We start from the raw sequence: 27,950 nt of genomic DNA on the forward strand, positions 1-27,950 counted from the left end.
GGGTTTCTCTCCCCACACTGCTCTCCAGAGCGCCACTCCCCTCTCCTTATAGCCCGAGCGCCGCAAAAAAGAAAAAAAAAAAAAAAGCGCCCCGCTCGCCGGGTCAGCCGCCGCGCGTACGTCCGTGGGAGTGTCAACGCTGGCACGCTGCCCCACCGTGTTTGTCTGACAACAGCAGCATCAGCTGGAGAGGCGTTTTAAATGACTGGAGAGGAGCTGGAGGAGGAGAGGAGGGACAAGGGACATATGTCCTCGAGTTGGTGTTAAACAAACAAACAAACAAAACCATATAAATACATGAGATGTGGAGACTGACTGCAGACCTACAGGCAGAAAGAAGCAAAGGCCCACATTCACATGTGCTGAAAAAAGTAATAAGACAGTGGAAATGAATCTTTTATGGTGACTTTATTTATCAAGACTTCTTGAAATGTGTCACTTGTGCTAAATGAATGAATCGAATACACGAGAAGCTTTTTGTGCACTCAAATATTAAGGACAACAAATAACTTTATGTCATTTGCCTGCCAAGGATGCCTCAAAAAGAGCCGAACCTTAAGGAAATAAATAATGAAAGTCAGGGACAGATTTACAAGGATGTGGCCTCCTGGGCTGGAGCCAGGTTTGGTGCCGAGCCACAACAGAATTATTATTATTATTTTTACAAATGCAGCTTATTTATTTTAAGACATAGACTTAAACTATGTCTGCTGATATGGGTATCAATTCATAACAATCAGTCGGTATGAATTGCTGTGTGGCAGATTTTAATCCAACCTGGACCCGGTAGCTCCTGGTTGTTCCCAAACAATCTACCACACCTCCATAATTCTCAAATATTTGAATGTTGTTTATATTCATAAAAAAATGACAAAATGTTAATGCAACTCGCCTGATATTTGAGGTGAGTTGCATTAACTCACCTCAATACATAAATGTATTTTGTATGTGCATAAATGGTACTTGTGTAAAGTGCCTTTTTTTTTTTTTTTGCAAAACATGTATTGGTAAAAAAAAAAATTAAATTCAATAAATTTAAAAAAATTAAAATCTATGGAGCCCCCCCAAAATATCATGGCACTGGGCTACCACCACTTTCTAAAGTCTGTGCCAGATAAAAATAGTATACGTGACCAATAATGATTCAGAAAGAATATTGGTTTCGTTGGTCAAGAAGCCCAGGAATAGTCTGCAATAGAATGATAATGGGATTAAAATTAATAAAACAAAAATAAATAATCTAGATTTATCAGCATAGCAAAACTCCTCAGTAAGTCTGTTATTTAAAGCAGGCATTTTTTGTAGCGCAGCTGCATCTACACTGTTACTAAGCAGCAGCCAGATCCACACCAGATGAATATCGACACAAAGCGTTTTAGATCTTACCCCAAAACTTCAGCCATCAATTCTGACCTTCAACAACAACAACAACAAACCTATGAAGGTCCCTTTGGACTGATTTGGGGAGTCATGGACGTTTATTGTGTTCAAGGTCTGCTGTTATAAAGCAAGAATAGAAAGACTTTATTGTTGGTATGCATACCCCCTGTTAAGAAGCACATCACAAAAAAGTGCAATATGAAGTTAACACTGCTCTCCAGTCCTTGGGTTGATGGAGTGGACATACCACCATGTGCTATAAAAAAAAAAAGAAAAAAAAATGGCCACAGGTCACGTTTCTACGAGGACGTAATATTCTCTGTGTTTGAAGTAATTAAAAACTCTATTGTGGAGATTCCATGAACTCTGGGAAACCCAATGTTTGAAGTCAAATATTTGTTTATGAGACGGCTGTCTTCATTTGCTTTTTGCTGTCCAACAACTTCATATGTACCTGGAAAACAAATTCGCCAGTGTTTGCTTTGTGTACGTAACAAGTGACGGAGTCACAGCTGTCATATAATCGGAGTATAAATTAGGTCTGCGCATGATGATTACCGCCCAGTTAGACCAGCGTGTTTTCTAATTAATTCCCCTAGGGGTAAAGACAAGCTGATCTACTTCTGCTTACCGTTTCATGTCAGGGTGTCCTCGAAACTGGAAGCCATTCTTAGCAGGAAAGTTTTACGGTGTTCCATTTCTCCTCCAGAGAAGAAATAACTCCTGATGGGAAGACATGGCGAAGAATATGTGCGAGAACAGGGTGTTAGCACTGCATGTGTCAGCCAGATGTGTTGTGTGGAAATGCTGCCAGCCTCTGAAAATGCTTGCTAATATGATGGGGGGAAGGCACAAAGGTCTTCACAGTGTTTTATATGTAGAAGATTTAATCAAATGAAATGTCATCAAATTAGAAAGCAACATGCATGTTTTTTTGGTCCAGTGTGAGGTTTATTTTTGAAGGCTTTAGTGGATTTTATCATGTGTGTGCTTTTTTTTATTTATTTTTTAACCAAAGCTATTAAATAGTCTATTCTAGAGTGGGCTGTGGAGACCCTCACATGAACACTTTATGCATCAGGTGTGGCACCAGATATCAATAAGCTGAGAAACGGCTCTACTTACTGAGGTGCGGTCATTTGTGTACAGAGAAAAAAGGAGTGAGGAGAGAACACACCTCTGCGGGACGCCAGTGCTGATTGTTCTGATGTGAGAGAAGCTGCTCTCCAGCCTCATTCAGTCAGTCAGGAACCTGGTGGTCTACCGACAGGTGGAGGTCTGCACTGCAGTCTGAGTGAACTGCTAGAGGAGGATGTCTTGGTTAAAGGGGTCGAAGGCCCAGCTGAAGTTCACAAACAGGATCCAGACGTATGTGACGGGTGTTCGAGTGTCTGAAGGACACTGAACTCTACCAGCATTTTCAGCTGACTACTATCTCCACCTGAGCATTTTTTTTGTTTACTGTACATTTACTTTTTTTTTTTCTTAGGTTCAAGGTTTCTGTTGTGCAAGTTTTTATATCTGTCAGCCATTCTGCGAAAGCTGACCAAGCAACTGTTGTACTTTTACAGAAAGTAAAAGGACAACACAGTATGAATCTGATAGACTGTTGGACAGAGTGTCGGTGGAGGACGGAGATGGTGACTGAAAAGAGGCTTCAAAAACGTCACTTTTATGAAACGTAAAAATAAATCAGCGGAAATGTGCAAAACAATCTTTAAAAAAAACAAACAATAAAACTGATCACCAACGGAAGGGTGTAACTGCTGCGACAATAAATTCTGTTTGAACGTAGAAGAAAGTAATATTCAACACGTCCTTTTTATTCAAATGTAATTTTTTATTATTTTTTTTAAATTGAGGCTTTTATTATAATTTTAGATACGCTAATCTCATTTCAATTCAATGCCAAAACTATGAAAAAAACATTTTATTTATTTATTTTTGACAACTTTTCATTGAAATCTGCAAAGGGTGTGAATACTTCGTGTCTCACAGCTGCAGCATGAATGCTAGTCAACATTTATGAATTAAGACCGTCATCTTCGGTCATCACTCGCTTATTAAGATGTCTGCTTCAAGTTTACGGTCACAACAACTTTTTTGGGGGGAGGGAGGAGGGGGGACGTGACGTCACACACACCTGTTCCCACGGAAACGGAGGGGTGTGACGCGCCGACCCTGCTCACCCCGCTCGCTCAGAGAAAGCAGCGATAATTGACAAGAAGGCGCTCCGGCTGAAAACACAGCTTTAATGGGTTATTAGCGATCCGACCGCCTCTCTGATGAACCACCGCTGCTGCTGCTGCTGCCGCCATAAACCAGAGAGGATTTCACAAATGTGGTGGGGAGGCTTTTAGCTGGATCGCTCAGGTCGCCCACAGCATTAAACATGGAGGGAGGGAGAGGGAGAGAGAGAGAGAGATGAGTTGTTCTCGGTGCTCTGTGTTCACACAGCGGCTGTTTGCGGACAAACACTCGTGTTTCGAGGCGCCGGTTGACGCCCGTGGGGGCCCACGCTGAAGCTCAAGGATACAGTGACACCTGTCGTTCTCCGACCAGAGCCGCTGGAGTGCGCGGCAGCACGAGACCCGGCTCAGTTCCGGGGGAAGTAACTAAAACGCTGCAGGGGAAGGAAGTGAAGGTTTTGTTTTGTTGTCCCCCCTTTTTTTTGATAAGAACAAACGGCCCACGAATCAGAAAAAAAAAAAAAAAAAAAATATATATATATATATATATATATATATATATATTATATATATATATATATATATATATATATATATATATATATATATTATCTCTGACTGGCAGAACTTCCTTTTACGAGTTTCTAAAACGCCTCCTTGTGATTAAAGTATGAAATGAAAAGGAAACGCGCATGTGTCGCCCTGTCGACTTTCAGATACATCTGAAAGTCGACACCGACTAAACACCGGACTAAACATCCCAGGTAAACACCGCCCCCTGGCCAGCAGGGGGCGGTGTTTACCTGGGATGTTTCTGTCCCTGAAGTTGGAGCAGATGCTGGAAAACATCTGAAGAAGCTCCTCCTGCTTCAAGAGAGAAGACGGACCCGGTCCGTCCAGAACCGTGGAGTGGCTCAACATGCGCAGCTGGTGACGTCATCTCCACCTGAAGTGTCCCAGGTCTTCTCCAGACGCAGAGCCGCCATGCTGGTGCATTTCTGTATACTTTTAATCATAGTTGACTTTCTAATTATAATTATAGAGTCAATGAGCTCATTTTAACGCGTTGCAGTTCGTATTTTGTCTCTGCAGAGCTTTTTTTTGCATCTATCACAGTCATCTGTGTGTGACTTCATTGCCGACTGGCTGAACAATTTTGGTCTTCACCACTGGCTCACTTCTGTTACCAACCTGTACAATGCTACAGTCATTCTATGCTAACAAAACTTGACGCTAAAATATAGAAATATTTCATTTATGCATTTCTATCATGATATTGCAGGGTTTCCCCCAGTGCATTATAATTCTGGCGGCCCGCCATGCTTTACTGCCCCCCCGCCAGAATTATGTACGGCGTTTGCATCCCAGCACGATGTCCAACGCCTCACTCCAGTTGGCCGGTGTGTTGGCGGTTATCGAACCAGCACTAATTACTCATCATGCGGTTTTCAGCCCGGTGAGGAGCTTTCGCACTCTCCTCGTAGTCACTTTATATCATTTTATTATTATGTCTGTTATTATTTTTCCAGTTACAATGCTTTGTCCACTTAGTCAGACAGAGTTAATGCACGCAGCCACATGGAGATCTGAGAAACTCGAGCAACCAAAAAACATTTTCTGTGATTCTTACTGAAAACTCAACAGACAAAACGGAAGAGCTACTAAAGCCACATTTACCAGCATTTAATTAAATCTCCATCTCTGCGCGCATAGTGCAGGGAAAATAACTCATCATGCAGGGCCGGTCCAGGGCTGTGTGAGGCCTTCGGCAGAATTTGACTTAGGGGCCCCTCTTGCTGCGAAAATCATCAGCATCTCTAACAGCTTCTGTGTCAGATTTAGTCAAATCTGGGAGAGGGGGCTGGGGGAAGTAGTTTCATTGGCCAACCTAAAAACATTCAGTTGTAGTGGCAGTTTACTCATTTGTATTCGTGCCAAGTAATTCAAGTGCAGAAATATTGTTTACAAGTTATTGTAAATATATAATGTGAATATATTATGTATAAATATTTAAAAAATAGGCTTCAGTACAGATTTAAATGGCACAAACCGTGTAAGATATGCAGCCTTCATTAGAAGTGATAACTAGAACAGGTCCAATAAGTAATGTGAGGTTGACCATTACTTGCTTTAGATCAGTCTTTCTCAAACTGTGGTTCCTGGACCACTGGTGGTCCGCGGGCGCCCCCTGGCGGTCCGTGAGGTACTACATGTAAACGACCGCTTATTTGCTGACTTCAGCTCAAAGTATGATTCTACAGTTAGCTTTCCAAATGATTGTGTTTATAAAACAATAATGGATAATTGGCTTACGACAATTTATGCTGCATCAGGTACGTAAAACCACAAATGCAACAATGGGCTCTTTGCACCTCAGCTTCCGCGTTCAGGAAAAACAGCTCAAATGTTTCCGATCTATTGAAAACGGTATTTTACACAGGGTATTTGCAGGGCTTTTCCAAGGTAACAATTAATAGTGTACATCGATCCGAAGCCCCAACAAAGTAAGCCGGAGAAAGGTTTTAAAATGTTCGCCTCATTATACATTCACAGATACGAAGGTGAGTTTTACTTTCTTTAAACTTTGTGGCTAACATTAGCTTTAGCTTATGCTAGTAGCCAATATTCTCGGACATTTTCTTGAAAAAATCTGCTATTTAAATATCTAAACATTTGTCATCCATTCTAATGGCCATTGTTTGTACCTTATTTTCAAGTATATTACATGTGTTTATTGTTAAATGTTGGAATCTCAAGACATTGAACATTCACAATCCAGACGGCTCATTGACATTTGATTTGAGTATTTCACAACAATGTTCAATTTTTCTAACGCACTTGTGCCTTTCGCAGTCCCACTTGGCTGGGGACTAGGCTACATATTGACAACTGGCATGGAGAAAATGTTCAATTATTTACATGGAAGTACAGTGGACCCGGCTGGGAACATATCTTCTGCAAGGGAGTATGTGAAGGTCCCCAACGATGAGGCTACCCCGGCTGGGGTAGGTCTCTCTTCGACAGAGAACACTACCCCGGTTGGGGTAGCTCTCACAGTGTCGGAGAACACTACCCCGGTTGGGGTAGGTCTCAAAGTGTCAGAGAATGCTACCCCGGCTGGGGTAGGTCTCTCTTCGACAGAGAACGCTACCCCGGCTGGGGTAGGTCTCTCTTCGACAAAGAACGCTACCCCGGCTGGGGTAGGTCTCAAAGTGTCAGAGAACGCTACCCCGGCTGGGGTAGGTTTCTCTTCGACAGAGAACGCTACCCCGGCTGGGGTAGGTTTCTCTTCGACAGAGAACGCTACCCCGGCTGGGGTAGGTCTCAAAGTGTCAGAGAACGCTACCCCGGCTGGGGTAGGTCTCAGATTGTCAGAGAACACTATCCCGGTTGGGATTTAGCTACCCGTGGAGCTAGCCATGGAGTTCGCCGTGAGGCTAAGAGTGGACTTAGCCGAGGAGCTTGGCGTGGAGCAAGCCGTGAAGCTAGCTGTGGAGGTAGGCATGGAGCTAGCCACATCGTAAAGTCTAGTGCAGCAATATATTTATAGTTTTCTCCTCTTACCACAGCAGTCACTTATTAATAATCGCAAAATAAACATTAAGCCTCAAACCAACAGACTGAATGCTCTGCTTTTTGTGGGAAGTTCGTTGTCGTCAGTTAGGAAACAAGCTTGCTGTGCTGACAGAAAGCGAGAAAGAAAGATACAAATGTCTCATTTGTATTTGTGACAAATTTAAGTGTAGAAATATTATAAGATTTTACAAGATAAACCCTCCAGCGTAGTCCGCATGCGCAAAATTTCCTTATGTAAACAATAACATGCAGGGGGGTCTATACTGTATGTATTTGTAAATCTGATTATGATGAAATTGGTGCCTCACCAGCTATGAACCTTACGGCACTACCAAAGACTGAGATACATACTGGCAGATGTACAAACATTTTTGTTACAGCAGTCACTTTATGTGTTAAATATGGCAGCCATATTTGATTATAAAGTTAGGGTCAACGAAAAATCATTAACTTTCCTACTTGGAGCTCTGGCTTGTCCTGTTTTTTTTTGTTGTTGTTGTTTTTTTTTACAGGGCTGAACTTCATATTAAATCCTGAATAAAAAGTTTATTCACAAAACACACAACCAAACATGTCGTGCCAATAAAAACAAACAAATAATTTTTTTTAATTGCCATTTGTAGCATCCCGGTTGAAAGGATGGTTGAAAGGTGAACTGATGGTTCACAATGTTTGATTTTTTTGTATGTGAACACACCGTAAGAGCTAAAAAAATATACAAATAAAATACCATCAATAACTCAAACACTGTTGTTCTAACATTTTACCTTAACGTATAAATCCTTTTTTTTGTATTCTATAACTAAACTTTCTGTCATAAAATAAAGTGTAACATATTAACTGTTAACGGTTGATTAACGAATATTAGTGCCACCTAATGGTAAAATACAACCGTCACACCCAATAGCAAACTACACGTTTCACAGTAAAACTAAACATATATTTACATATTAAAAACTCTCATCTTGTTCCCCGTCAACAAAGCGCCAACCAACTGACTGTCTACACCCTAATTAATTAGTTTTACTCCGACCTGCGCGCTCTCTTTCTGCGCGATTATCAGTTGATTGTCTGACGTTGGCATCACACTTCACACTGACGTGTCAAACCCTTTCAAAATAAAAGCATCAATTTTTTTTTATGTCAACAAATGCTCTTTTTTTTTACGAGGAAACACAAAATACTAATAAGGTTATTTACACCATTATTGATTTGGTTTTAAAATGGTCAGTATGGTGGCATTTTACAATTTGAGTTTGTTCTTTTGAGAAAAGTTTTATAAACTCTGCTTTAAGTAGACAGAAGAGATTGCCATGAAATACATCAATTAGCCCTGACTGCCTTTCTTTCACAGACAATATTTTATAATCTGTGGATGTTTTTTTTTTCTCAGTTCCGTTTCATTTCATTTCGTTTTGTTCCTCTCTTTCTGCTGGAGTAGACACAGATTCCCAAAAAGCATTTATTGTATTCTCTCTCCTTGTTAACTTTCTTTCTCCCGCGCCTTTCTTTTTTCTCCTTTCCTGTCTTGGTTTGCGCTGAAACACACCTAAAACAAACTGTACGACTGCACCAAGCAAATATTGTATCAAAATAATTATTCATTATTGTGAGAGTGAATCTGTTCCTTTTCTGTCCACAAAAAGAAAAAGGGAAACAAATCAACATGTCATCAATTTGACTATTAGAAGTGCCAGCACATGTTTTTGAAATGAACGCCCCTTAACAAAAAACGAAAACAAATCCGTCGACAATAACGGCCTCTCCCAAAACAACGATGCGAGTCAGTTTTGGTGGAATTCCCCTTTAATGCCACAGACGCGTGAAACATAAGCTTAATGCACATCCACCTCGGAGCATATTGGCATCATCTTCCAATGCAGTCTTTGTCTTCTTATAAAACTCTTCACATAACAGATTTTGTAATACCAAGTCTACAGATTACTGTACAGAGTAAAAGAAAAACAATACAAACAAAATAAATGATAAGACAGAGGAAAACTAGAATCAAATGTACATTGTAACGACCAGTTGCTTGTCATCAAGTACAGTCAGTGGCCATAGACACGAGAATTAGCCAAACACATAAAAAAAGGAAAGAAAAAAAATAACCCATTAAGGCTGCTCGTCAATGTAGATTAAGTAGGAAAAGCATCAGCACACAATGCTTCAAGACCCTTTGCGATATACAAAAAGGGAGCATTTCGCAGGTAACACCAAAAGTAGCCACTAAAGTTGTCTAAGCAAAGAAGGCCTGATTGTGACCCGGACAGACTGACGGACCGGGTCAGGTGTGTCCCCGCATGCTCTGCTGCCTGTACAAAAGGAAACCAGTCGAGGGATGGCGAAGTTGCACGGTGTAGGAACCAAGAAGCAAAGCAGAATGAGCAAAAATGACGGATTCTGTCGGAGAAAAGGAGGAGGAAAAAGAAAAGAGAGAGAGAGAGAAAAATGACACTCGACTCGTTTTGCATTTTGGACGGACCAGTGAACTACATTCTACCGTCGGACGAATGACTCGATCAATCCGACTCTCCTCCAGCCGTCCCGGGTCTTCAAACGCCGACGCGTTGCGACATGGCACGGAAATAATAATAATAATAATAATAATAATAATAATAAAAGAAAGCTGAGAAGATCAAGAGAATGTAAAAACGGGTCACAGCAGTCACGCTGCATACCTAATGCACATCTCACTGTTGAGTACTTGAAGGCATCGTCCCCCTCCCGCCCCACGCACAGCGTAAAGTAAAACACGCACACAAAGAGAGAAGAAACTCCCAAAGCTTGTATATAAAAACCCAGGAATGCAATGCCTCTGGTGTTGTTGAGCGTGAACACAGAAAGCCCTTTTTACAACTGTTCTGCCCCACCACCACCACCCGACAGTCTTGTACTAGAACTGCGGTTTGAGCTCAAATATGCACCTTTTGTTGTGTTGCTTCGTGTCCAAACAATTTGATCTGTTTAACCCACCGAGGCCCGACGTGGAAAAAAAAAAAAACTATTCGGTTCCGCCTCCTCCGCCAGCCTGATCCGCGTGTTTGAGTCAATGAGGAGCAGCAACAGGTTCTTGCTGGTAAATTAGAAGCAGCGTGCCCCCCCCCCCCCACATCGAGGAGCTCAGGAAACTGGACCCGATACGAAAAATCGAATTACGACTCGAACCGGGGAGAAAAAATCGTATCCAAATAATGACCTTTCATAGGGATTTTTTTTTTTTAAATGTACAGTCGCTTGAAAAAAGAAAAATATATACATACTAACTTAATATACATTTAATCGTTTTGGAAAAAAAAAAAAAAGAATAAGCACTTCATCAAAATTTATTTAAAAATGAACATCACGCTCCTTTTAAATGCAAGAAGCCATTTTTTTCAAGCAATGAAGAAAGCAGGATATGGAAGTTTTAAAAAATATTTTTACAGCCCAAGACAAAAGAAAGCTTCTTTAATAAAATCGACAGGGTTAAATTTCACCAAAGTTACTTGTAAAATTCCGAGACTGCCAAACTCAACATTTATATTCGATTGATACAAATTTACATGATAAACCGTTAAAAAAAGAAAGAAAGAAAAAAGAAGAGAATGCCCCCAAAGTTAGAGAGAGGGTCTTTTTGTGTGCCCGCTTCAATACAAATTATGACAATATCTTCAAAAAAAAAAAAAAAAAGTGCATGAAAGCAGCAGCATTGCTGGGACAGTGTGGCACAAATGATATATCTTTAAATAATCAGAAATGGATACAAGTCAAGGGAGTAGTTTCAGTTGTGTGTTTAAGATCATGACACCCTGTTAAACAAAAAGAGAAAAGTTTTAGAGAGGGGGGAAAAAAAAAAAAGTGTCACAGAGGATTGACACGAGTGTCGGAGCAACTTGGCTCCGACACTCGCCAAGTTGCTCCAGAGACTCAGAAAAATGTGTTTTTAATAACGCTTGATATGTTCGTCTATGATCAACTGGATGATGGCCATTAAGTTCAACACTGGAGATATCAAACAAGTAAACATGAACTAAAAATTTCACCCAAGGCAACAACCAGAAATTGTATAAATGTATAAAACATCTATTATTTATCCCCAACACCTATTTATATTTCATGACCCCCTCAACCCGCTAATCCCTCTCAATAACTAGCAGGAGCTGCCTCCCATGCTCCTCATTGGGGTTTGGAGGGGGGCAAAGAAAAGTCCCAATGCCCCCCAGAGTCCCACCCTCGCCCCACCCTCTCTGCAGACATGTAGAATTGGCATTTATCATATGTATACAAAGACTAGCTCAATGCTGAACACCTACTGCTGCTATTTGTTAAAAACGATCTTCATATTTTACAACTGATATCACTTGCATGACAGAATGATGCAACAGGTACAATTAAAAAGTACAATAACCCATAAACAAAGAAAACAAAAATAATAAAAACAGTAGTAATAAAAACACTATTGAAATAATTTATGTCTTTGTATGTCATGGAGAATTGCGTTTAGAAATGAGCCACCGGATCACTCTAAACATAGGCACAGTTTTTAAAACAAACAGAAAAAAAAAAAAAAAACACAAAAAAACATTAGACCTTTGTTCTTTTGGGTCAAGAAACAATTAACATAAGTTATGACCAGAAAAGATTATGTAAAAAAAAAAAAAAAAAAAGCAAAAGTATAAGATGACAGTTTAAAATTACAACAGCAGCAGCAGTAAATGAGAAGTTCCAAAAGACTTGCTTTTTGTGTTTTTGCATACAATTGTATCCTTGCTCACATATTAGATGCTGTAATTACTGTAAATACATTGGCAATGGGGATTACGGTTTAAAAAGCTGAAGGACTCGCGTCAGAGCTCACAGTCACTCGATATATTAAACTTTATATACCTTCAGTTTTGGCAAAACACGTTGAAGAAAGGGGGAAATTTTCTCGTTTCATGATTCGGAATGAAAAGTTGAGTGGGGGTTTGGTGGCCGAGGGGAACGGAGCGCATCATAAATGACCGGGACTGACTCCGGAGGAACACAAAAGACTCCAAAAGTTTGGCTTCCATTTTGGTCAGAGGACTGAGAACAAAATGCGATCCTTAAGCGCCTCCCTCCCCCGTTATTAATGTGCGCCCCCAACACTGATTGTAGCGAGTTTGTTTTTCTTTACAGTGTATGATACACGTAACGGGAGGGCAGGCAGGGGAAGGGGTGCAGAGTAAAGCCAAAGGGTTTTGGACCTGCTCTTGCCTCAGACCATGGCACGGTATGGTCCCTGCATCTTGAGGAACTGGATGATGAAAGAAGGGCCTCCAGCAACAATCTGGGCCGGCAGGTGGGTGAGGGGACAGTTCTCGATGCTCATGATGGACAGCTTGCTGCAGAGAGCCAGCTCAAACGGGAGACTGTGCAGGTGGGGGTTGTCGTTGAGGTACAGTTCCTCCAGATTCTCCAGTGTGCCTGGGAGCAAACGAAGGGCAGTGATTATGGGATTTCTGCAGGTTTCATCAACTCAAATGCAAGACTCCAAGACCACTATGAATAAAATATAAGACCTGTGTCATGACAGAAATGTACAAAAGAAAAATCGCAAGTAAGACGCAATGAAGCAAGCCAATGACAAAGACAGACATCGTCCAGGACAACTGGAGACAAATAGAGGTAAAGAAAAAACACACACAAAGCTAGCTAGCAAGAGCATATCAGCAGCTTGTTAATGGTAGGCGCAATTGTCACCTTTAGTGATAGGACGCGCAAATCATACCATATACTTTGTACAAAATATCAAAATAAATAGTACTGCCACAACAAAATTTAAGACTGTATTATTGTAGTCAAGGCCAACTTATTGTTTTCACTTTAAGACATTTAAGGCCTTAATTTCAGATAATTTAAGACTTTTTAATGACGTACACTCACCCTGAAATATTTAGCAATACAGTTTCTTCAGGTTTCACCAACTCAAATTTAAGACTTTTCAAGACCATTATGAATGAATGACATTTGAGAGTTGTATCCCATCAGAGATGTACTAAAGAAAATCTGTCATGTGGTAAAGCTAAGCTTGTTTACGCACGTAACTGGTTGGCAACAGAAGTGAGCGAATGGAAAAGACAAACGTCGTCCAGCCAACCTGACATCATTCACATTTACCAATGATTGATGCGAAAAAGCTAGCTAGCTAGCAAAGTCTTATAAGCAGCTAGTTAGCGGCACCATCAACCGCCTCGAGTGACAATGTAATGAAGATGTGTTTGTTTGACTCAAACCTTGCTTCACAGAAAACTCCCGCCAGAAAAATAAACACAGAAAATGCTAGATAAAATAGTCCTACTGTGACCAAATTTAGGACATGAATTATTTATATTAAGATTAAATTAAGATTTTTTTTAAGAATGCCCAGGCTTTTCTGTTTAATAACATATTGGATTCTTAACTCTAAAACATTGACCCTGAAAATTCTGGATCACAGTTTGGCCTTATTAACCTAATGTTTGCCGAAAACATCACAAAACTGAACTTGTGGAGTGTCTTAAGGGGTTGGCTAATTGTTTCACATTGTTTTAAGATTTATAACATGTTTGCAGTAATATTAGACACTGACCGATCTCCTCAGGAAGGTGTTGCAGCAGGTTCTCTCCCAGACCAAGGTGAGTCAGGTTGGTGAGGTGACCGATGCCTCTTGGTAGCGTAGTCAGCTGATTATTAGTCAACACCAATTTCTGATAGAAAAAAAGTGTCAAAAATTAAGAAGCGATGCAATGTCAGCACAAAAAACATCAAAGGAAAGATTTAAAAATCAATTTTGACCACAGCAGTAAAGCTCAGTACTGATTGATTGAGAGAAACTGTATCAACCAGCTGATTTTCAGATAAGATATGGTTGGTGATCAGATGGCTTGAAACTCAAAAATCTGATGTCTTTCTGTTTGTAAACACATGTGAGCACAACCAGACTGTGACAACACTCTCCGTTGAAGAAATTGTAACAGAGTTAAAGCCATTACCATTATTCCCAGAGGGTTACAGTTTAAAAGCCATGCCATACCAGATAGAACCAGTGAGTAACCAGTGTGTTCACACCTGCAGGTATCACCAAATCAAATTTAAGTATTTTTAAGACTTGTAACACAAGAGAAACACTGCGTCGTACAACGTTGCGTCATACAGGTTGGCAACAGAAGTGAACCATTGGCAAAGACAAACATCTTTCAACAACCTGACTCATCTTTCAGCCAGCTTAAATAATAATAATAAAACTAATTTCATACTTTGCAGCTTGTTTAGTTGCACGTAGCTGAATGAAAAGTTGCATCTCTTACAAACCTTTAATTTTGAAAACGTTCTTCTTTAATACACATTTGTAGCAAAAGTAAAGCAAAGCAGATACAGATGGCTTCAGCAATCTTTCCACCCAAACTTCAAAAGCGGTTAACAGTACACAAACTCCAGAGGTTATGTTTTATTATTCATCTTTGAACACAAATGCTATGAAACATTGTAACATTACCTGTTTATATCCTTTAAAATGATTTTGACTGTTGTGCTTATTCAATACTTTCAGTCAGCCATAAGCATAAGTCTTTACTTGATTTGTCTCCATTTATGCTGACCAGATTCATGTATTTGAAACACTACAAAGCACATTGAGAGGACAGTCTTTAACATTGCAGTCACAAAGAAAATTACAAACTATCTACATTAAAACATGACTTGGGGAAGAGTTTAAACTGGAAATGACTGAAACCAGATAGAGATGCCCTTCCAATGCATCTGCTGTGCAGTGTAGTCCAAACTGCTCCACATTTATTCTGGATCATGGCAACCAGCCTACACATGCAGGCAGAGTCATGCAATTCTACGGTCAGTGAAAAGCACAAGCAGTGCTGCAGCAGATGGTGCGACCCCCCACAGAGCTCTAAACTCAACACGCCAGCACCTTCAAAAACTGAGTGTCCTCAAGATACATCAGGTATCGATAGTGTGGAGAATTATCTCTTCTCCATGCGAAGTTTGTGATGTATGAGGTTGAAGAAGAGTGAGTGAGTTGAATTCATGAATTCCATTTATTCATACCAAAATAAAGCTGGTCCATGATTCATGCTATCCTTAAGAGAGTTGAAAAAATGGCATCCTACAAGAGGTTCCCATTTCCTTTATCTCTCTGAGCTACGCCCCATTACCTAGTGTGACATCACTTATCCCAGCTCTCATTTACATTTCCTAACATGTGATTTCCTTTAGGTTTTGCTTAGCTTTAGCTTAGGAACTAGCTAAAAGAGAATGTGCTGATTTGAATAGCTTTGTATTTTGTAGTGTTTATTTAGAAATAAATAAGCCAAAAAACTTACAGCAAAGTAAAGAAAACGAGCGTGAAAAAAAGGTAAATCCGGAAAAGTTACCTGTAAATCTTTAAGGTAAGCGATTTCATGTGGTAGACACTCTAGCTTGTTTTCCTCCAAGTCAAGTTCTCGTAACTTTCTCAAACTTCCAATACCGTGCGGCAGCTTCTTCAGAAGATTATTGGAAAGTATTAATACCTGGAAGACAAGGAAGGGAACTCAAATGGACAACTCACATTAGGTGACAGTCTGGTACACATTTCTATGGTTATTGAAGCCAGCCTCAAATGCACACCACACATTGTTTGTATTTATTCTTCTTTCACATTACTTTCCTGCACCATTTTGTTAAATCACATAAAAGCCATTGAAGTCTGTGGTTGCAACATGAAAAATTAAGGAAATGTTCTAGAGGTGTGAATACCTTCGCCTGTGACTTTACATAACATTCTCTTCAGTTTTTTTTCAATCTAAGCATATAGTTGGACCAGATGTTTACATGTGTATATATGACCAATGCACCTGTTTTTTCTATCAGTCTGAAGATAAACCAGACCAAACACCTCTTGTTTTAGATTACTTAGAGTTACCTAAATTAATTATATTTGCTAAATGCGTCACATTAATTTATTAATGTCTTCAAAATTAGAAGTTGGCATATATTTTCCTCAGTAGTCAGTAGAATTTATAGGATTATTAACTTAATCGAGATTCATACACAGATTTATGACAACATTTGTTTTCTGTCGTTTTATTCGGTGTATGCAAACTTCTGGTTTTAACCGTATGTTCAAAAATTGTTTCAAGTTAGAACAATGAAAACCTTAGCTTGATGCCTCAGAGTGAGTAACTAAGGACAAATGTTACAGTAGTTGAAATACATCATTGGTAAAATGCTATAAAATTTCCACTTGATTATAGGCTGCATAATTTAAAGCTTACAGGACAAGTTTCAAGTTTCAGACGCACCTCTAGAGACATAAGCCCACAGATGTCTTCTGGGATTTTATTCAGCTGATTAGTGGCCAGGTTAAGTTCAACCATGCTAGTCCATGTACCGAAATCCAACGGCAGCGCCGTTAGCTGGTTGTCCTGTGGGAGGAAAGGACATTTTGTTTAACACCCATACAAAATGCAAAAGAACAGCAGGGAAGAAGAAGTGCAGACTCAAATATTTTAGCATATATGCTACCTGGAGCCAATAGGAAATGTTTTCAATTGAAATATTTTTTACAAATATAAAACCCTGCACAAAACATGTTACAGTAATTTTCATATAATCTTCAGTTTTATATGTCTTCATATAACACCCCAAAATGCAAAAACTATCAACCTTGAATTTTATCCAAAAGGTTTGAAGAATTATCTTAGAGGCTGATATAATTTACTTTGTTTAAAATAAAATAAAAAGTTAAGAGCATTTATTATTTTAGCAATTTTGAGGGAACAACATATCATGCTAGGGCATAATATTGCAGATCTTTCCTACTTCTGTGTATTTAGTCAATCTCAAAGGCTAATTTTAGAGCTAAATGATGGGTGTGGCAGCTTAATGCTGCTGCTCTGAATTCAGCATTTAGAATCAGTAAATCACTGTACCACACACACTAATATCAGGGTGCAACACTGCCCCCTAGTGTTTTGGAAAATGAAAAGAAGCTGCAATTCCTGGAGAAAGATGCAATATTCTCTATCAAAAAACTACATCAAAGTCTACTTTTCTTTATTTACTGTTTTAGTTTTTAGGCAATACTGGTAAAATAAAAGACAATATAAGTAGTCCAGTTATGAAAATGTACATTTTAAATGAGCAAATTGTAAATTGCTTAATGTCAAAATAAGAAATACTGATTTAGTTTCTATGAATGCTTCAGGTTTAGTCTCCTGTTGCACTCACCAAGTTAAAGACTCTGAATCATGGAGGTGTTTTAATCAGATAAGAGGAAATTAAAATGCACATTCAATTCTACGATTTTTACAAACTTCAATGTTGAAAAGCAAGAAAATTCTCAAAGAAAATTGATGGTTAAAAAAGAATAAAAATACAGTAATTCTGTTAATATCATTAAGGAAAAAAATTTGCAGGCAGGTGCTGCTAACAGAATGCACTCTAATAAATGTGATAAAGTATAAAAGCAGGAGTTTTACAAGTCATTTTTACCAAGTTCTATTGTGTGGAAGCACAGAATTGATGTGTCTTTTTCTTCTAATGACTTTTAAGTACTAATGATCATTCCCATTTGCAAGTACGAGATGTAAGCGTCAGAAAAAGTTAGTGACAAACTAATACTGCAACATCACTGACGTGTTTTTATTTAAATAAATCTCACGATTAAAGTTGTGCAGAAAGACCAAGGTACCTTCATGTTCAGCTTGCTCAACACTTTGGCCCTGGAGAAGATACCGAATGGGATCTTGTTGATACGGTTGTGCTCCATGTTGAGGGTGTAAATGGTGGAGAACTGGGAGGGTCCGCCCACAGGGTACGACTGGAAGCAGTTCCTCGCCAGCGTGAGGCTCGTCAAATTTAGCAAACTCGACAGCAGGCCCTGCCATAAGGAACAGAAAAATTAGATGACGCAGCAGTAAGACGCGAAACACTGACACGTAGCAGTAGAGTAGCTATGGCTTTAATACATATCCATACATAGACATTTTCTCAACACGTTTGGAGCAACACTTTCATATTCATTTTAGGGGTAAAAACCTCTACCTGTCTTACCTCTGGTAATACTGAAATGTTGTTGTTTTCAAGGTTAAGCTCCTCCAGCTCTCGACATTTGGCTAATGACTTGGGGATGGCTGACAATCGGTTATATCGCAGTCCTAAACGATTTATGCTTGCCAAATTGCCTGAAAAATCCAACAAACGCTTTATTGAGACTTAAAATAATAAAAAGATAAAGACACAGAAGAAATTCTATCTTGCATTGAATAAAAGTCTAAAATGTACCCAAGTGCCACACTTAATTACCTATAGTCTCTGGGAGGTCCAAGAGCTCGTTGTGCTGCAGGTCAAGGTTGGTTATTTGTGTGCAATTTCCAATCTCCTTTGGTAGATGTTCCAACTGATTATGGGCAACATCCAGAGTAATGAGGTTGCAGAGCTCCCCTGCAGAGAAATCCACAAGCAATTCAGACTGGGAGGTCGAATCAAGACACTGCCAACAATGCAACGGCAAAAATCACAATTACACGACAGAGTAAGGGAAGGGCTAAGAAAAAAAATGTTAATAACAACATAATGTTATGAGAATAAATTTGAACAACAGTCAGTCTAAATGCTATGACAATAAAGTCGTAATAATACAAGAATAAGCTCATAATATTCAAAGGATTCTAAGTCATAATACGAGAAAAAGTCAAATGTTTTGAGAATAAAGTCACCATAATACAAGAAAAAAAAAAGTCATGTGACTATAAAGTTGAAAAAGTTGGAATATTAGTAGAAGGAAGTAGTCATTTCATAACTTACAGAAAAAATATTTTTTTAAATGAGTAATGTTGAGCATCTTGTGAAGTTATACTTTGGTATTGGTTTTATAAATAGAACATTATTAATCTTTTAATACATCAGCAGCAAACGATAATCAGTAGCAGGACTTTGAAACAATTGTGCAAACAACTGTGTCTATTTGGAAGAAAGACTCAGAATGACTTTGTCATGTCAGATCTTGACAATTCTACTGAAGCGCTTCTCTCTTTAAGAATCTTTTTCTCGTAATTGTGACTTTCTTCTGATAATATTGTGCCTTTGTAGCTAATATAATAACTACTTGTCATTATGAGTTTATTCTGTATTATGACTTAGACTGGCCCTAATACACCGTCATACAATTATGTTATACAGATTCACAGAATAAAAAGAACAACAAAAAGAAACATTGCTGGATAATATAACCAGAAATATTTAGATAAAATCCATAATAAAAACATTTTTATGTCATAATTCAACACTTTATTTCACTCAAATTGACAGACTGTTGTTCCTTTTTTTTAAAAAAATGAAGTCAAAATGTATGGCTCAAATTTCTACATAGGTTTAAGAGTCTAAAATCCAGAGATTTTTTTACCCCCCATCCTTTCCCATTGGTCACACATACCTATTTCTGCTGGTAGCTGTTTAATCTTGTTCTCCCGGATGCTCAGCATGGTGAGCTTGGACAGGTTGCGGATGTCCTTCTCCACTGTAGTGATGCGGTTGAAGCGCAGGTACAGCGTGGTCAAAGACGTGAGCCGGTAGACGACGGGCGGAATCTCTCGGAGCTTGTTGTGCCGGAGGTCGAGCATCCGGAGCATCTTCAGCGAGTCCAGGGAGTCGGGCAGACTGGTCAGGGAGTTCTCGCTGAGGGCTAAAGTGACCAGCTCCGACAGACAGCCCAGCTCCGCCGGTAGGCTCTGCAGCTTGTTGCTGTATAAATAGAGTTCTGTCAACTGCGTCAACTCCTTAATAGCAGTGGGCAGCATGTGAATGGACCTCTTGGACAGGTCCAGTCTCGTAGAGTTCTCCTCCCGACATTTATTGAGCTCCTTGATGACCTCCGCGTTGCTGGATTTCTTGCGTGTACCTTGTGCTGGGTTTGGCCGCTTTATCGTATTGTCAACAGCGAAGGCAACACCCGGCGTCAAGCTACTTGTGTCCTTCTTTCCTTCTTTGGCGTCCTTCCCTTTGGTCTTTGTTTCTTTGCCACCATCTTTGACTAGGCTGGATAAAGTCTTGGCCTCTTTTTCCCTTTCTTTACCCGCCGGACCGCCTTTGGGGTCCTTTTCTTTTGAATCTTTGTCTTTGCCTAAAGTACTACTCATGTTGACGCTATCAGCACCCCAGCAGAGATGTGCATGGGACTCGCTCTCTCGCTAGGTTACTTATTAAGAAACAAAGGGACGCACACAGTCAAGGTAGCTTTCGAAATAAACATCCCCATGCAGGCCGACGCATTTACAATTACTCTCGGAATACTGGCCTCCAGACCCAAAGTTTTAGTTTTTTCTGCCTTTTAGATGCTCCTTTGCTAAAGTGGAATGGGAGAAATTAGCCTGCGAAGCAAGTGACCTGTGGCATCCACAGGACACATGATTGAGTATTTAAACTGCACACAATCCCAGATTCCTTAGTTTGAAGTTGCTTCAGGTTGCAGGATGCACCGACGATTGTTTAATCCCTCCGAAAAACACTGTTGGAGAAAAACATATACATGTCATAATAGTACCAGAAAAATCAAGAAATTTTATGACAATTCTTACACAAAAAAAATATTTGAAACATTCAAATGAGCAATATTGAGCATCTTGTGAAGTTATACTTCGGTACTGGTTTTGAATAGAGCAAACTTATTATTTGAACACATCAGTATCAAATTATCAGTAGCAGAACTTTGAAACAATTGTGCAAACCACTGTGTCTTATTTGGAAAAAAGAATGACTAAGTCATTAAAAATATTTTTTTCTAGTACAACTTTAAATATTACAACTTTCTTCTGGTTATATTGTGTCTTTATTTGCTTAATATTATGACTTTCTTCTAGTAATTTAAAAAAACAACAACAACTCTTAGTGTAGTCCAAGTACTCCTGGTACCTGGCCCCTTTTCAAAGCAGATTAAAGATGTGTTTGGGGTCTCGTTTAAACGTGGAACTTTTCTACACTCAACATTCAAAAATGCCAGCAGTTTCCAGCAGTCTCGTGTGGTAAACGTTTTGAAATGTAAATGGTGAAGGTTGGTCAGAGAGATTCCGGCTCCCTTAGAAAATTAGACGGGCGGAAAATGTCAGAAAATAAACTGTTGCAGTATGGGGCGCAAAATGATGTCACAAACCGGAAAGCCACAACTCAAACAGCTAAAACTGAAGATGATCACCAAACAGAAACAATCTCTTCAAATTTGTAGCTAGCAGGATTTTTGTCTTTTTTATCTGCTGTTAGCAGCAAAGGTTTTCAATTACACTTTACTCCCTTTTAAATCCACAATACAATTAATTTTGTTATATATTCAACAAATTCCTAATAATACATCACCCACATTATAAAACTTCACTGAAAGTGAATCTCCAGATGGCTGAATATACACTGAAGTGACATTAAATAGAACAAACATTTTAAAAATTACACTTTTTGTTTTTGTTTTAAATATGCAGATAACTGACATATTAAGATCTCTTTGGATCTATCCAAGAAAAAACAGCTTAACTTCAATCAACAAACCAATTTCACCAGGATCCTCTCTAAAGTGAGACAGAACACATCCTTTTGGTCATCTAATTACAAAAAAAAGCCATTTCTCTCTCTTCTGCTCTGTCTCTGTTTAGTCTCTCCTTTAGCCTGCTGCACCTTGATGGCTGAGTAAAGTTCTCCAGCACCAGAACCACCTAAGCTATAGCAAAAAAAAAAAAAAAGCCCCAAAAAACAAAAAACGAGAGGAACATGTTTGGCCCATGATCTGAGCTAAGAGAAAAGGTTGAGACTGCTGAGAGTAATCTTTAGAAGAGGACTTCAAAGCATAAAGTCCACACCACACTAGGTCAAATGACCTTTTGGGTGAAAGAAACAATCAGTCGATAAATGTACCCCTTACATGGCAATACACAACACAGTGTATCCTGCAAAAACAACAATTAAGAAAAGGTCCACTGCGCTTGTTTTTTTTCTTGCAAAAAATAAACTCGGTGAAATCGAAAGTTGGCTGTTGGAAACATACCTGCGTGCAAAGTCATTTCTAACTTTAAGTGAGAATAACCAGGTCAGACCAAACGCTGCAACCATGTAAACGTAGCTGTGCAAGCCACTTCCATTTATGGCTGTAGACTTGATCTGTCTGTCCTTTTTCTTTAAACTTGTGGACAGATATTTTGCCCAAGTGGCTAGTAAATGCCCTAAAAAGAAGATGGTACGTCCCCGCTACTGTTCTGCGTAGGCCTGAACCCCTCAGCCAAATTATCAACAAGATTGGTTATGAATACCGACTCAAAAATGGGGCCAACATCAGTCACCTTCTCTACATGGATGACATCAAGCTGTACGCCAAGAGTGAGCGAGACATCGACTCACTGATCCACACCACCAGGATCTACAGCACGGACATTGGGATGTCATTCGGACTAGAGAAATGTGGTCGGCTGGTCACTAAGAGGGGGAAGGTGATCCGAACAGAAGGAGTCTCACTCCCAGAAGGAACAATAGCAGACATAGAGGACAGTTAAAAGTACCTAGGTATACCACAAGCAAATGGCAACCTCGATGAGGCCACAAGGAAAGGAGCCACAGCTAAATACCTCCAACAAATAAGGCAAGTCCTGAGAAGCCAGCTCAATGGCAAGAACAAAATCCGTGTGATAAACAGATATGCCTTGCCAGTAATCAGATACCCTGCTGGAATAATTAGCTGGCCAAAGGAGGAAATAAAAGCCACAGATATTAAGACTAGAAAGCTACTAACCATGCATGGAGGGTTCCATCCCAAATCCAGCACCCTGAGACTGTACACGAGCCGCAAGGACGGAGGCAGAGGACTAGTGAGTGTGAGAACCACTGTCCAGGACGAAACAACTAAGATCCATAAATACATCAGGGACAAAGCCTCAACAGACAATGTGCTCAGTGAATGTCTCAGACAACAGGGAACGGAGGTTGAGGTGCCAGAGATACCATCATGGGAGGACAAACCCCTACATGGGATGTACCACCAGCAAATAACCCAAGTGGCTGATATCAGTAAATCCTACCAATGGCTGGAAAAAGCTGGACTCAAGGACAGCACAGAGGCCCTCATCCTGGCCGCCCAGGAACAGGCCCTAAACACCAGAGCAATAGAGGCCCAGATCTACCACACCAGACAGACCAAGGTGTAGGTTGTGCAAGGAGGCCCCTGAGACAGTCCAGCACATCACAGCAGGGTGCAAGATACTGGCAGGGAAAGCGTACATGGAGCGATAACCAAGTGGCAGGCATAGTGTACAGAAACATCTGTGCAGAATATGGACTGGAAACCCGAGATCAAAGTGGGAAACACCCCCAAATGTGGTGGAGAACACCAGAGCTAAGATCCTGTGGGACTTCCAGATCCAGACAGACAAAATGGTAATGGCGAACAACCAGACATTGTCGTAGTGGATAAACATCAGAGGAAAGCGTTGTGGTAGATGTAGCAATACCAAGTGATTGCAACATCAGGAAAAAGGAGCACGAGAAACTAGAGAAATACCAGGGCCTCAAGGAAGAACTGGAGAGGGCCTGGAAGGTGAAGACCACAGTGGTGCCTGTGGTCATCGGGGCCCTCGGGGCAGTAACCCCCAAACTGGAGCAGTGGCTACAACAGATCCCAGGAACAACATCAGACATCTCAGTCCAGAAATGTGCAGTCCTTGGCACAGCCAAGATACTGCAGGACCCTCAAGCTCCCAGGCCTCTGGTAGAGGACCCGAGCTCAGAGGATAAGAACCACCCACGGTGAGTGAGAAGGGGAATTTTATATATATATATATCCGTCATTTTGACCGACAGTCATGTACTATTTTTACTTGTCAAAATATAATCACATTAACATTTTTATGTGGTTCAGTTAATATTCACCTAGTTGGACCATGAATCCAGATCCCATCACACATAAAGCAGATAAATGCACCTAAATTTTTCTCCAGAATGACACAAACCACTGACTGTGGTCCCAATAACTTAGAATACATTAAATGAAACAACTCCACTTAAATTACAAGCACTTCACCTGCTGCGGCCTGAACGTACAACCTCAAAAATTCCTCTGGGTCACATCTATAGGGAAATCTGCACTGGTTCATCAGTCAGTTGGATCCGTCAGATCCAAACCGGTCAATTGAATTCTGCGAGCTTTTTGCCCTGTGCAGGCCGGGCCTGCGGTTTTACGAGGATTTTATCTTTTCTTTTTTTTTAATTATTTGCATGTTTTCGTTTCCCAAAATGGACAGATGTTACGTTTGCCACACTTTTCCTGAGCGCTGCTCTCCTTCAGAGCACAGGAGGCTCACATCTTCTGATCCATTTGTTGAATTGTATTAACACAATATTTAAAACTCTAGTTTTCTCTGGTCTGTAATGGAGATTTGAATTAAACACACCATTTCTACCAAAGGTTTGGAGTGCTCTTCTGAACCAAACGTTCCATAACTCTTCAACACACTGTCAGCTCTCGGTCAGAAAGATGCATTTAGCTCAATGACCATAAAATGATATTGAGAAAGTATTTTTTATTAATTGATTTTAGTTGTCTCTGCGATTGACTTTTTGCGTAAAATCTATAATTCACACCTGTCAAGGGTGTGAACTATAATGTGTCAAATGGCCAACGGTCTTCAAATTTTTCTGTCGTTTAAAACAGTAACAGGTCAAATACGGGAAATATTCCGTTAACGCAACTTCTGAGATGTATATATGTACATACACACATTTTGCATTTAATATGAAAACCCCATCCTTGTCTGTAAATCTGTTCAACTCAGAACTCCTCAAGTAGCATTTTAGCTTCACTTGGTTCAAGTTTTGTAAAAAACTAAACTATTAAACACTTTTTGCTAGCATGCCAGCAATCTACTAATCCCGTCAGCAGATGACATCTATCTGCCTGGTAGACAGACTGTACAGTATTTTCCAGCTGCAAAAGCATCCTTTGCTACAAATTATCAACTGCACACTGAAGGAATGATGTTCCTGCTTTTCAGGTAATAAAATATGTTCTTGTGCAAATAAGTAATTAATTGAATTATTCTCTTATTTTCATCTTAACTGTATTTCTAAATCAAAGATTAATATCAAATGAAAAATTTGCAGAAGGTGCCAATTTTGGCATCTGATTAATCGTCACAGTAAATGATAAAATATGTTTGTAAAAATAATCAGTAACAGCCCCAGTTTCTTATAAAAAGATAACCTCTACTTCCTGTGTATATAAATAGTCTGTTTTCTGTGTTAGGAACTATCCAATATGATCACAACATTTTAAAGATTCAATAAAAGAAGCATTTTGGAAATGTTACCATCTAAAGAACTGCAAGAAAATTTCAAGATGGCTAAAGTCAATGTTGGGATGGCAACTCTCAAACTTGCCATAAGTTCCCACATCTATCATCTTGCGTTGGACGTTTAATAACAGATTTTGGATGTTTGAAAAGTTACCAAACCTGTTCAGGGGAGTACTTTTCCACAACAGGTCAAGAAAATCTGTTAAGTGTACTTAGGATAACCTCACATCAGCTTACTGCTGCTAAGCAAACATGGCCCAAATAGTGTTGACATTGCTTCAGCGCCACCCCCAAGCATGAGTTTAGTGATTTAGCCATCAAATCTGAACAACATGATCCATGAAGAGGGCAAGGGATAGTAACAGTGAAAAGAAAAGAATGTGCAACTTTTGCTATGCTGAGTAGAAATGAGTTGCACAAACAACTACAGAGACATACTGGTCAGATTTCTGCCTGGCCAATATCAATTTCTGATTTTCTGTGAGAATGTTCTGCAGATTCTTTGACAGTGGCAGATTTAAATTACATAAAAAATGAAGAAATTACAGAATTATACCAAGATACGCTTCAAAGCTAATGTCTTTAAATATTTTTCATTAAACTTTCTGGTTGACAGGAGGATATGTCGAGTTTATATCAAGTAGGATAATAGACTACACTTTTTTGGTTAGCATATGACTCTCCATTAACCAATCAGAACTGATCTGTAGCCAATTGATTGATCAATTTTGCTTCCTTTAATCACCAAAGGTCAAAAACAAAATAGTATGGGCGGATCAGTAGGTGTGTAAGGATAAAATGTTTTTTTGTTTGTTTTTTGGGCCAAAGATACTGAATGGCGCCTTATGAAAAGTTAAATAATCCAGCAGTGACAAGATTTGCAGGCACTTATATCTCATAATATGTAGAGAAAACCACTTAGACTTCAGGCCATAAGTCAAATATAGCTTTTCAAAGAAAAAAAAGGCTAATATGGGTCCATCAACACTACCGCAGAACCACCATAAAGGCCTACTTTGACTTCCCCACACACACTAATGAAGTTTCCATTAAGAATTTCTTGGGCCCATCAGCTAATTGTCTCTAAATGCCTGCATTTAGAGGCAATTCCAACTCTGCTGGTATCCGTTTTACTGTCTTTGTGATCAGACGAGATGCGCACCAAAACAATATAAAAAATGAAACGACGTAAACCTGGGTTTACATTAAGCATGCCATGCAGACAGACTTGAGTGCGGCTATCTAGAGGTACAAAACTCCGAAATCCAACAGCACCCGCTGTTCGCGAGTGTCACAATCATACCAGAAATAATCAGGCCTCAGGAGAAAATAAGGAAAACAGAGGTGATGTGGCAGCTGTTTCTATGAGCAATTCTTGGAACAAGATTACCGACAAATCGGTAGCTACCAGGTCGAGAAGTCAAGTCGCCTTTAGAGATTAAATCATTTACCCAACAAGACAGCGAGGTAAAGACACTAGAGTTGGCTGTGGGCTCACGGAAACGAGAGTAAAAGCTCACTAAAAGCTATAATAATGCTACACGTTCCGCTGTAATTCACCACACTCATTTAGCTGTGTTGTTAAACATACCGTCTCGTGAACAGACACGGGGGATAAACCATGACGCATAGAAAACGACGAAAAAGAAAATAAATAAACGAGGAAAAACTGCTATTACCAAAACCACTGACAACACGGCAGGAAATAACAACTGAGCTGAACGTCAACAGCAAAGCAAACGTCAGTTCTGCCAGACCGCTAACGGTTAGCTGGCGCTAGCTCGCGAGCCATTTAGCCCAACCCGCTAGCTGGATTTCAACGACAACCTTCCTACACAGACGAACAGTACAATCACACTCGGTGACAATATGACCCCACAAATGCACATATATTCCAGTTACGACGAGTCTGAAACGCTAACCCTACACACCAAGTGGTTAGCCTGCTCTCGAGCCAAGCGGTTGTTTAGCGTAGGCCCGAGCGGAGCGGCTGTCGGGCGCAGAGCGAGTTCGCCCGAGACGGGAAATCTCTGCTACCGCCAGCTGTGAGCGCAGACAGCGGACACCCAAGCCGTAGAGCATCCGGTGGTGGTGGCAGAGACACCGAATCCTGGCCCTCACCTATATGGCTATCTGCAAACTAGCGTCAACACTGTATTCGAGCACCGATTCCTTAAAGAAAAATAAGTAGGAAGAAAAGAAAAAAATAAAACGAAAACACTCTGAAAAAACAGCGGCCATTCCGAAGCTGAACAAAAGAGTGCGCTCGCATTCGCCACCAAAAAAAAGACACATTAGCGCTAAACAGAGTTTCAGAAAAGGAAGGCGAGATTAGCGCCCAACGAGTGAGTCCAAACTGAGCTGGAGGGATGGAAACGTTTATTGTTATTGTGGTAAAATAAGTAGTTTACCTTCAGAGGTGTGACTCCGCCATCCTAGCTGCTTCCTCCTCTTTTCCTACACCGCTGCTCAGCCCCCCTCCCTCCTCCCCCGATCACAGAACTGC

General features: G+C 40.0%; 1 protein-coding gene across 2 annotated transcripts; it reads right to left on the minus strand.

The window, feature by feature from the left end:
• Positions 1-8,933: 8,933 nt before the first annotated feature.
• shoc2 (SHOC2 leucine rich repeat scaffold protein) lies at positions 8,934-27,929 on the minus strand. 2 transcript variants are annotated; one of them, XM_055041109.1, is made up of 9 exons: positions 27,856-27,929; positions 19,561-20,631; positions 18,432-18,569; positions 18,180-18,310; positions 17,818-18,006; positions 16,427-16,549; positions 15,518-15,655; positions 13,720-13,837; positions 8,934-12,575 (listed from the first exon to the last, which is right to left on the minus strand). In XM_055041109.1, the coding sequence occupies exons 2-9, from the start codon at positions 20,261-20,263 to the stop codon at positions 12,367-12,369; spliced, it is 1,749 nt and encodes a 582-aa protein (XP_054897084.1). In that variant the 5' UTR covers positions 20,264-20,631; positions 27,856-27,929; the 3' UTR covers positions 8,934-12,366. The 2 variants fall into 2 exon arrangements, with proteins under 2 accessions (XP_054897084.1, XP_054897083.1); XM_055041108.1 differs by lacking the exon at positions 27,856-27,929 and adding an exon at positions 27,566-27,660.
• Between the last annotated feature and the right edge of the window lie 21 nt (positions 27,930-27,950).

Source organism: Poeciliopsis prolifica, unplaced genomic scaffold, assembly GCF_027474105.1.
Source record: "Poeciliopsis prolifica strain line A6 unplaced genomic scaffold, Auburn_PproV2 SCAFFOLD016, whole genome shotgun sequence".
In the NCBI taxonomy this organism is placed as follows: domain Eukaryota; kingdom Metazoa; phylum Chordata; class Actinopteri; order Cyprinodontiformes; family Poeciliidae; genus Poeciliopsis; species Poeciliopsis prolifica.

Bases quoted from the DNA above. Each gene is read 5' to 3' on its own strand.
- shoc2 (XM_055041109.1), bottom strand. From the start codon at position 20,263: ATGAGTAGTACTTTAGGCAAAGACAAAGATTCAAAAGAAAAGGACCCC. The intron at 18,311-18,431 runs GTAATTAAGTGT...TGGATTTTTCAG, and splicing joins GGACCTCCCAGAGACTATAG to GCAATTTGGCAAGCATAAAT. The intron at 13,838-15,517 runs GTAACTTTTCCG...TTTTTCTATCAG, and splicing joins CTTACCTTAAAGATTTACAG to AAATTGGTGTTGACTAATAA.